The following is a 12,877-nucleotide window of genomic DNA, read 5'->3' on the forward strand; positions in this document are numbered from 1 at the left end:
GTGTTGCTGTTGCCGTTGGACCAGGCATAGTCCAGGGAACGTCTCTACCGATTTTTATTTCAAACGGTACAAGGAACTCGAAAAAATGCAACCTTCTTATACACAGTGCTAAATCAGGGAAAGGGACAGAATATCATATGCATAGGCTTTTATAGTCTACAACAAAATAATTTATTACGTAATCCAAATTTCTCATGTTATAATGTCACCTGTGTAATGGGGAAACATTATGTAATCACTCAATTACCATTTTGTCTACGCGTAGCCTTTCAAATACCAACAAAACTGTCGATTTTTATTCAAAAATATTTTATTCCACCTTTATGACCAACAGTGTATAAAACTGATAACACTAAAAGAATTGGCCTATAAATAATTGGTGATAATAGTAATGATGATAACAATAATTGTAGTCCTATATTTACGCTAAGTATACAGTCAAATACAAATCATTATCCATGATTGGTTGTTATATTGTTCATATACTTGACCATATAGACTTACATTTACCTTCAACTGTAGAACTGGTTATATTTTTAATATTACAGGTCCATGGAACAATTTATGTAACCAAACCGTGGACCAGCTTTTAAAACTGTAATGATTTCAAAAATCAGCCAAGAAGAAAAAGGAGGAACAAATAACTGGAACATAATCCAAACTTTAATTTACCCCCGGGAATTTACCACGGTTTGGACAAAAACACATTTGGCACTAAAAATGAACTGAAGGGATAATGATTTCATCCGAATATGAACATATGTTATTTTATCTGCAATAAACAAACGAATTATGGATCAATAATAAACAGTACTATATGTAGGCCTACTATCTTATAGACAATGAATTCATTCACATGCGTGCCGACTAGAGCTGTGCAAATCGTTAGTGTGCATTTGTTATAGCTCTGGTATTCTTGTTATAACCTTGATAAGAATTATAATTATTGATTCAGATTTACATTTTGCATTATAGATCAATGCTCGGTGAGTGTAGGCCATTCATGAAGGGGATACCACCTTTTAACTAGTTCACAGTCCTTGTTTGCAGCCATTATTTCAGTAGAGTCCTCGTCATTAAAACTAATCTGGGTTACGAACGATCGACCAAACGAGGATTCACTCATTATACGCGGCGGGTTTCGCGGTCAATTTCTTGAGAGCCATTTCGGGATTCTGGACCAACTGCAAGGCATAACGAATCCCAGCTAACTGGTCAGGCCAGACCATGAACCGGTTGGCAAGTCTCCTGGGCATCATTGTGACCGTCTTCGTACTCGTACCGGTACAAGGCCACATATCATTCCAGTACTGCAGGCCGAAGTGCCCAGAGTGTCCACAGGCGGGTCTTATCCCCTTGGAGGATTGGCAACTGAGAGAGATCCAGAATGCCCAGAAGAGGGTCGCCGCTCTCAAGACCAACCGCAGCATGACTTATAGCAACACCAGGCCCATTGTTTCAGGCTTTACAACCAGTCAGGTAGGGAGTGCAATGATGCCCTTTCATAAATGCAGTCATCTGTACCGCGGTATTATTTGCCGGTTACCATACGGGTATCAGGATCTATGAATATTAACCTACCCTTTTTCCCAAACTGCTATAAAATTATCAAGGGCTCGATCTGCACGTTCAATATAAGATATTAAGAAAACGTTGCCATGCCTCTGTCCACCGCTTGCCAACGAAGTTGTTTCACCCACATTTTACTTCGAAATATCCACTTTTATACACTAAAATGCTTCTAGGTTACCCTTATATGCAGGGGCGGAAATCTCTCCCAAAAGTTAGGGGGGACACAGGGGCGGATCCAGCCTTCGCCAATAGGGGGGGGGCGGAAATTAGTTTCAGCCATATTTTCCCCGATCGGCAGCTCGAAGATAATTTGTGTTTGTTTCTTTGAAGGAATAGTCCTCATTAGTCACTTCCTAGCTTCATTCTTATAAATTCATATATAATATAATAATCCTTATTTATATGATGCGAGCGCGAAGCGCGAGCTAATTTTTTGGATTTTTTTCCCCCCTAAAATTTTAACATTCTGGGCAATGTTTGTTATCCTAAAAAAATGTGTATGCAACTTAATAATTACTACAAACGCAAAGCGCGAGCAGAAATGAACTGATGGAAAAGATACCTGTTAAAGACTACGTGCAGTTAGCGTTTAACAATCAAATATTGCGAGCGCGAAGCGCGAGCTGATTTTTTTTGACATTTTCACCTAAAGAATGGAAATTCTAAGCACTTTTTGTAACTCAAGCAGAATAGGTATATAAGTAGACAGTTGATGCGAGCGCAAAGCGCGGGCGGAAAATTTCGAGATTTAGTCCTATAATATTTACTGAACGAGACACTCTATTCATGTTTTGTAAATCATGAAAAGGATGAGTATTAATAATGCGAGCGCAAAGCGCGAGCAGAAAATTTTTATATACGTTTTGAACAGGTACCTGTTAATGACTGCTTGAACTTAGCCATGAAGGCGTTACATATTTCAACAATTAAAAAAATGCGAGCGCGAGCTGAAAAATTTAGAAAATTTCTAAAGAAAGAATGAAAAATTTTAATCAATTTTTGTAATCGTGAACTGGATAGCTATATAATTCAACAATTGATGCGAGCGCGAAGCGCGAGCAGAAAAAAAATATCGAGATTTAGACCTAAAAATGGGCCACTCTGTTCATGTTTTGTAAACAGCCATAGGCTGATCGAGGGCTTTTTACCGTGTTTAAATAAAATAAATCAATCAAAATCAATGTTTTGTAAATCATGAAAAGGATGAGTAATAGGGGGTCTTCCTACATTAATAATGCGAGCACAAAGCGCGAGCAGAAAAATTTTGATATTGTGATCTGAAACTGGATACTGATTTAAATAGAGAACAAGTTGAGTATTTGAATAAACATGCGCGCGCGTGTTTCATATTTAGACCTAGAATCTAGGCATTCTAAATACATCTTAAATCATGAAAATCATGAAACTTTGATATTCCGATCTGAAAAATAAGTCAATTAAAGCTTTATATTTCAAGCACTTTGTAGGAAAATTGTAAGGTGGATATGGATCGCACTTAAAAAAAAGAGCTAAAATTTTCATTATTATTATATTTGAGTTTTGACATAGGACCGGGACATCCTTACGACATGTCATGAAAATGATGACTATCTTCCTATTCCTCTTGCTAAGTGCGAGATGAAACAAAAGGGACAATTTAATTATTAGATTAATATCATATTTATTAATGCTTGCAGGGCGCGAAATCTGATGATATTATGGCATAAAAACTGGACATTTCACTATTGTAATTATGAATAGAATGAATCAGTTAATGTATTTTTAACCATTAATGCGAGCGCAAATCGCGAGCTAAAATTTTTGATAACTGTCATGAAAAGGGAATTTTAAGTAGTTTGTTGTATAATCAATATTGAAACATACATAACTTGCCAATCAAAATGCCAGCGTGCAGCGCTAGCTGATACGTCTTGACAATCAGACCCGAAAAGGGAAATTTTGAAAACTTTATGAAATACACGAAAATAATAGGTACCTGATAAATAAAAATGTGTGAGCACGCAGCGCAAGCAGCAAATGTTGATATAATTATTCAGACCATAAAACTGACATTTTTACAGAACACTTTTTAAAAATCAATTCGTAGATCACACAAAATAATGAAAGTTCGATTTCCGAGGTGAAATATGTTTTGTATATTGACTTCCAAACTTGATATCTGAGCTCCATAGATATGTAAATCACCTAACAGGCAATGCGAGCGTAAATTTTATATAGTGGCACGAAAGATTATTTTTATTTTCCAAGTCTTCCCCTCATCTTATTTTATGCACTCGTCGTCCTTCTCTTCTTTTTCTCCTTTCTTTTCCCTCCTTTTTTCCTTTTTCATTCTTTCTTTCCCTATTTTTCTTTTTTTTGTTCCGCCAATAGGGGGGGGGGGGCTCGGCTCCCCTGGATCCGCCTATGGGGACAAGGGGCGGGAAAATTTGACAAGCAAAAAAAAAGGTTATCATCCCAAAAGTACGGTCCCAACTCTCGTCACGTCCCAAGTCTCGTCCCAACTCGTCCCAAAATACATGTTTTATTACGATTTAGAATGATATATTTCTTACCATGAAAGACAAAAAATAGTAGGGGGGACATTTGATATTGTGTCCCCCCTATTATTTTGAGTAGGGGGGACACGTCCCCCCTGTCCCCCCTGGGATTTCCGCCCATGCTAACATGCATGAATTAAACTCACCCGTTATGCTTTTACGAGGTTAAAAAAAAATTCTGGAGTGCGAAAATACAGATTTGCAGATAATACTTATATTTTTTATGTTATATTTATATGTAATTTTATCTTTGATTATTTTCTAACAGAAGGAACAAATGAGGGAATTATTCGGCCAATACTTCAGCAGAGACAAAACATCAGTTGACGAAGACTTCATGTTGTTTGACGAAACTAACCCAAGTAGTCGACGGCGAAAGCGCGACCCCGATGATCACCTGACTCGGGTCTGTCCGGTTATCCGAACTCCGAATGTTCTTGTGACAGTCTATGATGCGGATGGCAACGTCTTACAAGTGATTCAGGTGAGCTTTCAGATTTCAGTTTTCCATACAATAATGCAAATTGAAAGGAAACAATATGTAAATATCATAGTTGATATAGTTTGAAGTTTATGTAGAATATCTTCCTAAAACATTTCAATAAATTAAATAACAGTGTACTAAAAAATGTTTAGGCATAGCCATATAACAGTTAATAAAGCCTTTTCTCTGTATTTGTTTTTCATCATAAGCATAGTTTGGTAGTAGGGTCGTCGATCAATGTTTTAGATGGGGGGGGGGGGTGAAAAAGAAAAATTCCGTAATTGTCAGTGCGCTCTGCGCACGAAATTATCATAGGCCCTACCGAACTTTGCGCCGTCAAGTTAACACTTGCGTTTATGTCATGTTAAATTATTGCATATAAATTTCCACTGCATTTTGAGACATATATTTGCATATATAGGCCTATTCGTGTCAGTTTTGGTAATGCTATACCGTCAGACAAGACATGATTACTCGATGATTAGAAGACCATTTTTTTAGTCTCCGTTAAAAGAAAAACATGTTATTTTTCTTGATGTATCTCAGGCCAATGGTCATACACAACCGATGTTCCGTGAGATTTGTGCAAGCCCTCTCTCACCGCATACAATCGATGCTTCATGTATGTCGGCTGTACGGTTTGCTTACATGGTGGGCTTCCACGTTGACTTGAACAACCAACCAACGCATATCCAAGCTTATCGTATTCAGATCGAGTCCTGTACCTCGGTCATGTCAACGGGATGACCAAGGTTTACATAAGAAATATGGACCAGACACAAAATATGAATAAAGTCCGACAGGCAGTGAAAAATAAACAATTAACATATTTATTTATTTATCAATTACTTAATTAATTAATTTATTTATCTATTTATTTAATTATTTATTCATTTATTTATTTATCAAGACCTACATTATTTCGCTAGGATCAGGATCACTTTCATCCTGGTCTTGATATTGCGAAGAAAAACACATAGGAAGAAAGAAAGAAAGAAAGAAAGGGAGGAAGAAAGAAAAAAAAAAGAAAGAGAGAAAGAAAGAAAAGAAAAAAAAAGAAAGAAAGAAAGAGAGAAAAGGGAGAAAGAAAGAAAAAAGACAGGAAGAAAGAAAGAAAGAAAACGAAAAAAGGAGAGGAAATGAAAGAAAGAGAAAAATGAGGAAAGATTATTAAAACAAGAAAAGAAAATAAAGAAAGTAAACAAACAATAAAGAAAAAACACAGAAAAACACTCGAGAGGAGGTGTTTAATGCTGCAAAAACTGACCAAATAGTCGCAGTCGATTCAGGAAGGCAGAACAGGCCATGTAACCCACTCCCTGGAATCACGGATTTTTGTTGTTCTTGTCTTATATATAGATGTATATTTTTCATCAATGATGATTCATTTTGTATTTAATTTTACTCTCAAAAACTGTTCCTTGTCATGATTACTTCCCTCTCTTGTGAAGTATCATTCGGCATCTTTTTTATCTACTTGCGTGAAATGTGGGATACCTATTCTTAATTAGTTATGCTTAATAGTATTGTTAGGGTAGTCGTTGTTACTGCTATATGTTTTTTGTCTCTTTTTTTAAAGACCTATTATGTATATTGTAGACGTTATTAGACATCGTTAATGTGATTTTAATTTATACAATTGTGCAGACATCAGGGGCCCGTCTTACAAAGAGTGTCGATTGATCCAATCAAACACAATTATGGAAAGCCAGCAACGTCAACATCTAAAATGCATGGGTTCAAATTTATTTTTTTAGATATCATGTATATACCTAAATTCATCGTTTTCTTGAAAGTTTGGTGTACTTCTCTTTGTTGTACAAAGGACATTGAGCAAATTTCCTGGAGAAAAACTATGACATGGATGGATTTCCATAATCATAGTTGAGGTTGTTTGGATCAATAGTCCCGACCTTTCGTTGGAGAACGCGAACGCTTATTTACGACGTTAGTTGATTTTGGAAGAGACTTTTGGGCCCGTCGTCATGGTCGTAAAACTCTGCCCTGCAATGCAAATTGTGTGACATGAGATTTTTTTTCGTTTCGCATCTGCAACGGAAACATTCATTATGCGTTTCGTGTGCAAAATTATGGTTGCTACTATGGTAACAGCGATATATCCGATCTAGGACGACTTTCCAACGCCACATTTGGTTCCTCCCAGAGCTCGAAAGGCCGCCCGGGGGGCCCACTTCCATTGATCGAAGAGTGGATACCAGGCGCGACCACACGTAAAAAGGGAAAGAGTGGGCAAGTACGTTACGTATAGGCCTATGTAACGTTATAAGGGTGTCAAAAACCATGTTTAAAATACTGAAAAGGAGGATATGTTTTCAATACTTCGTAGGGTTTCACAAGCTAAATACTTGTTAAGAGATGCATTTTCATAATCTGGAAAAGCCTTGCTTACCTTGTTTAGGGTGCTTTTCGAAACCGCATGGTCGTGCCTGGTATCCACTCATCAATGGAAGTGGTCCCCCGGGAATTCGAATCTATAATCCCCATTTCTGGGGAAAATAAAACATAATGCCCATTACATTGTGTGCTAGAGGCATATCGTTTGTGTAGGAGTAAACAAAAGAAAAAACGTCAGACGTATACACGATGTGTACATAATCAACGCATGCGAAATGGTTTCGGCTGGAGAGGTGATTTGACCCATGGAATCAATTGCCAGAGATCCACCAATAATCCACATTAAATGCAATATCGATTCGATGGACTGTAATGATCTATATCTAAGCCTTAATTCAGTAAATTTTTCCTCACTCAATATGTAGTCGATTTGTTTGAAAAACCACTTTCTTATCCATGTCATAATCTATTGTAGGTCCTGCATTTCGAATATCTCCAGCCATCAGTCGTAATGTACATGCATGTATGGTGCGGATGTCGCGGGAAATAATTTTGCACACGAAAAGCAGATCTGTAGGGCCTGTAACACAAAGCTTAGCATTGATTGTAGAGCAGTTTTCTAAGTTTGATTTTATTGACTATAATGTACAATCAATCTTAAAAATCAAGTGTATGATTAAGCGTTAACTTTTGTGTTAGGGGACCCTAATATTAGCGTCCGTGAGGATTGCGAAAGGTGGCTAGTAACACTTTGTAAGACGGGCCCTAAAGCCCCTGAAGTGTTATCTTAAAGATCACTGTTTCTGGCAATGTATTATGAAAACAAACTAATTGAAATGATTTCATGGGGAGTGCAGTTTAAATATTGAGTCGCGTATCGTACTATTCTAGTCACAAATGACTGTCTTCGAATCAATTGTGACTAGAATTAGTAAAGCTGTTATTGAAATATTCGCGCCCAGCTAACATGGCTAGTGTAAGAACATGGTGGAGTGGGGTTTCAACTGACGCACTTTCTTATGTTAGTCAACCAAGATGACTCTCCATAGGAGTTTACAAATAAAGATAAATATATATTTGAATAACCATACAATTGCAGTCAGTGAAAACGTGATATTAACAGTCACTTAAGTATCTTCATCTTAAGATTGGATCAGGGTCTGCGAAACAGTGGGGGCTCCACTTTTTTTTAATATTAAACGGTGTACAAAAACGTTAAAATATTTATCAGAGATTGGGTGGTCCTTTTCAGGACCAACACTTGCCCAGGAAGGATACATGGTGTACCGTGTAACCTACTACACTAAAATTCAACTAGTTGTAATTTTTTTTTGCATGGTCAGCCCCCACTTTTGGCTGACCCCCCCCCCCCACACACACACACACTTTCAAAACCCTTCTACGGCCCACATAGAATGGTAGTCTGCAAACACATGCTCATATTTGATATTTTAACTAAACCATGTCTAGAGTGAAGACTAGACTCCAAAGTCTCTCTCTGTGAATCTAGTCTCACTACTTTAGACTACATTATGCACTATATGCGAAAATGCGAAAACCAAGGGTCTGTGCCTACAGACTACTAGTATATACCATAGAAAGGCTTCAAAGTTTACGTTTAAAAACTTCGTATAAAGCGTTGATGTGTTGTTGTTTTTATTATAGGAGGAAGAATTCACATGAATGTCCCTATCATTCTACTTTTACTTTCGTCGTACAAACTGTGCTACCGGAACATTTAATGTATATGGGAAGATTTCTGTAAAATCTGTTTTTGGAGTATAAAAAAATCTCATTTCAATCAGATCACAGATATGTTGGAAATTAAAACAAAGCATTAACGATCTTCTCTGTCATTTTTTGCGAGACAAAGCGACAGATTTTAGGTTTTATTACACCGAGAGTGCATTGCAAAGGCCATCAAATTATGGCGCCATTTCTATCATGGCTATAGGGATCTAAACGTGTTTTTAAAAATGTGCCTTGATAACGATGTCAAAAAATCCTAACAAATAAATCTTAATTAGGCCCACTTTTTTTCAAAAAGGAACAAATGAAAGAGCAATTAACCAGAATTGGACACTGATTTTCAAGGATTAATGCAGAATCGATTTTATCTCATATACAGACCTGAAAGTGCATGAGGGATGACGTTAACAATTGCTCCCAAGTTTGCCATTGGTTTCCCCATCATTATGGCGGTAGAACTACTTAAAGATAAATTCCAGTTTTGGTAACGATCTAAAAATGACTTTTTACAGAATCTGATATAATGACCACCAAAGTGTCTGTTTATATGAATAAAAAATATGTGCCAAAGGATTCTGGAAGAAATTGTGTAATTGCTGAGAAATAAGCAAAATAAGCGCGGATTCGGTCACTTCCGTCGGGTCTTTATTTTAGCAATAATAATACACTGTCCCACGTGTGCCTATCTGTGTTGGTGATCTTCAGTGTGAACATTTTTCAGCGTAGATTTCAAGATTTTACAAAGTTCAGTTTATGTAACCGTACCAGATCTAGATCCTCGATGATATACTGACAATTAAGCCTTGTTTTACAGACCTTCTCATGAAATCAGTGTTTACTGCAAATACTGGAATTTCTCTTTAAATCAAATGGATGGAATAAGGGCTTTTGTTATGAATGATTGACAGACGGAGGTGACATAACGGTATGGGGAGCGGTATAGTGGAGACGAATAAAAGTGACATATTATTCTCAATTGAAGCTTGTTAGAGTTACACGTTTACCTCTCCATTTCAGTATCTGTTTCCTTCTCTTTTTTCCCGTACTCTTTCTTAATTTTTTTCCACTTCTTGAAAAAATAATAGGGGACTGTCGCCCCTGCCCCCCCCCCCCCCCACTTTTGACACCGGCCTTCTTGACAGACAAACGCGTTTCAAAAGATTAATGACCAGATTCTTGCCTAAAGTCATCTCAATAGCGGTTCCTTTAACAACAAAAGAAAGAACCACCACCACTCAAATTTCTTCAATGAAACCACTGACGCATATATACAACCCAAAATGACAAAGAAGATGGCTCTTTCGGTTTATGAATATTCATTGAATCTCCAAAACCCTCTTTCGAGGGGATCAATACTTTTTATTGTGTACGGTTTTGAAATGGGGTTACTGTACATGTCATTCGCGTGGTTACGGACAAGGCCGACTTAGATGAAGGTAAACAGGAGAGATATTCCTTCGAATAGTTCTCTTCACCAATATCAGACTGGAATTGGAGGGATTTGCTCTAGCAGGAGAAAGTGAACTTCTAGAAGCAGACTTTAAGAACAGCATTACAGTTTATGTCAACGGAATGTATCAGATCTAATCTAGATCACTTCAAGAAGTAGGTAAACGGAATTTTGTCAGCGACATAATCGTTCAACTTGTGACATCTGCCAGAATCTTGATAGAATGGACCAGGAAATCATGGGGAAGAAATAAATGCCGATGGACTGCGCAGGGACTCTCTCTGGACTATGTTATAGGTGAATCGAGATTGTAGCCTACGGTAACATCTCAAGAATATCCAGCAGGACAGAATTTGGATGTCACAGAAGGAAAACATGGAAAATATGATGTAATAAATATAAGCTGAGGGACATATTTAGTTCAGATCAATGAAGTGGACGAATCTCGCAGGAAGTGCTTTTGCTTTAAACATAAAATTATTACGAAATTGAGCAGAATTGAGGAAGATGAGGAATAAGAGAAAGGAAATATCTTTGTTAGACATCAGGCATACTCACCAAGGTTAGAGACGATCAGGATGCAGTAAGAATACCGATGTGGACATTTTTTTTGTTGATGAGTGACTAGAAACATGGGATCAAAGGGGTCAAAGATAGCTTCATCTCCGAAGCCAAAGGGGGAAGAAGAAGAGGAGGTAAGTTCCAGTGGTGCCAGCAACATCAACACCAGGAGGCGCAAGAAGGACCGTCATGGAGAAGCATCCTCCAGATCTCCGAAGTCGAACCGCAAGAAACCCAAGCGGAAGATCACTCTGAACCCTTTGTCCTACCACAGCCATAGTGTCTTCAGTTCGATGGAAATCGACAAAACACTCCGGAAAAGTTCGGTGGACGTCAGGAACAAGCTGACGGACTCGATGAAGTCGATCAGATCGGACGCGTCGGTCTCGGACGCCTCGTGGTACACGGACAACAGTTCCGTGGAACTCATTGACCATGAAGTCTTCGAGTACCCATTTGAGAACTTGATCTTCGAAGGCGGAGGAAACAAGGGTTTGGCGTATGCTGGTGCTATCCGGGTGAGTTGTCATACAGATGTTGACATTGCTTTACCGGAATTTAATTTGGGGGACATCAATGAACCTAACAGACATTTGCTCTATAAATTGCCCCTAAACATGTTTCTGCTATTTCTTCTTCTTGTTTGGTTTTCCATTGAATAAATTTATAGTAATCTTTGAGTAAAACACCGTCAGTTAAAATTGTCCGAATGTATCAAACTGTCCGTTCATTATGTAGGGATCGTGCTCAGGCTCCCGATCCACCCCGCCTAGATTAAATATTTCGAAATGAAGGGCGGATAACAGGTAGGCCTAATGCCAGGAAGATGCCATTTGATTAAATCTTGTCATGGAATTGTAATTTAGTCCGTAGCCAGGCGAATGATATGTTCATTGAAAATGTTCCTTTGACTTTTGTTTATACCTGCCCAAAATGGAGATAAAGTTTAAATGAATGAGAAAATAAAATATGATTTAAGTCGTTCATCATGTGAATTAGAACCTAACGACTTGCGTCACCCCCCAGGGGCGGATCCAGCTTTCGCCAATAGGGGGGGGGGCCGAAAAATATTTTCATCAACATTTTTCTCGATTGGCCGCTATAATCTGATTTTTTTTTTTTTTTTTTTTTTTTTTTTGGGGGGGGGGTTCAGGGGGTAGTCCTAACTAGAGACTGAAGTTTTAAGTATATGTTAGTTTTTATTGTTATAAACAAGATAAGGTATCTCATGTGGTCTTAATATATAATGCGAGCGCGAAGCGCGAGCTCAAATTCTTTGATATTTTATGTCCTTAGACCTGAAGATTCTGAGGAGATTTTATAATCATGAAAAAGATAAGTATCAAACTAAACAATGCGAGCGCGGAGCGCGAGCCGAAATTTTATCTTAGTAACGTGAAAAGGGACTCAATTAGGACTGTTTTTAGTGATTAATGAAGAGGATACAAGTATCACCAATTAAATAATGAGAGTGCGAAGCGCGAGCTCAAAATATTTGATATTCCGACCTGAAAACTGGACAGTCTAAGCGCGTTTTTATTTAGATACAGAAAAAGCTGTGTGTCTCAAACAATTAAATGCGAGCGCGAAGCACAAGCTCAATTTTTTATATACTGACATGACAAAGGAGCATTTTAACAAATTTTGGTAAGAATTTCTAAAGAGGATAGGTAACTCACAAATCAAACTGTGCGAGCGCGCAGCGCGAGCTGAAAATTTTGATATAAACAATTTGTGTAAAACAAAATAATTAAAGCTTGATGTGCGAGCTAAAATGTTGTGTGCAAATTGATTTCAGATCTGGATATATAAGTGTCATTTAATCCTCTTGAATGGGATTCATTGGCACAGGTAATGCGAGCGCGAAGCGCGAGCGAAATTTTTTATATAAAGTTCTTTTTCCAATTCTTCCCCTCACCCTTTTCTTGTTTCCTTTCGGGGTCGGGCCGGCCATTACGAGGTTGTAAATTACACATCCTGGGTATGATACCTCTTTCCTACTTTTCTTTAGTGTTTTTCCTATAGTACACTTTTTCTGCAGGTTGTCAAAAAATAGGGGGGGGGGCGGGGCCGGCTCGGCCCCCTCCTGTATCCGCGCCTGCCCCCAATCCGGCCTCATGAAATATAATGTTTTCTAGTTAGGCATTTGGAAATAATTTGTACACAAAA

General features: G+C 37.9%; 2 protein-coding genes across 3 annotated transcripts in view; both read left to right on the top strand.

Annotated features, from left to right (window-relative positions):
- Positions 1–1,014: 1,014 nt before the first annotated feature.
- On the top strand, positions 1,015–5,506 carry LOC135156453 (uncharacterized). Its single transcript, XM_064108982.1, has 3 exons — positions 1,015–1,479; positions 4,378–4,593; positions 5,140–5,506. The coding sequence occupies exons 1-3, from the start codon at positions 1,228–1,230 to the stop codon at positions 5,338–5,340; spliced, it is 669 nt and encodes a 222-aa protein (XP_063965052.1). The 5' UTR covers positions 1,015–1,227; the 3' UTR covers positions 5,341–5,506.
- Positions 5,507–10,086: 4,580 nt separating this feature from the next.
- Positions 10,087–12,877, top strand: part of LOC135156322 (uncharacterized) — a 16,020-nt gene continuing 13,229 nt past the window's right edge. Inside the window, exon 1 of one of the 2 annotated variants that reach the window (XM_064108307.1) lies at positions 10,087–11,226. In XM_064108307.1, coding sequence (XP_063964377.1) covers positions 10,780–11,226 — 447 coding nt within the window. In that variant the 5' untranslated portion in view covers positions 10,087–10,779. The remainder of the gene's footprint in view (positions 11,227–12,877) is intronic. The other variant, XM_064108306.1, reaches the window with a different exon arrangement.

The sequence above is a fragment of the Lytechinus pictus genome, chromosome 13 (assembly GCF_037042905.1).
Source record: "Lytechinus pictus isolate F3 Inbred chromosome 13, Lp3.0, whole genome shotgun sequence".
Lineage (NCBI taxonomy): Eukaryota > Metazoa > Echinodermata > Echinoidea > Temnopleuroida > Toxopneustidae > Lytechinus > Lytechinus pictus.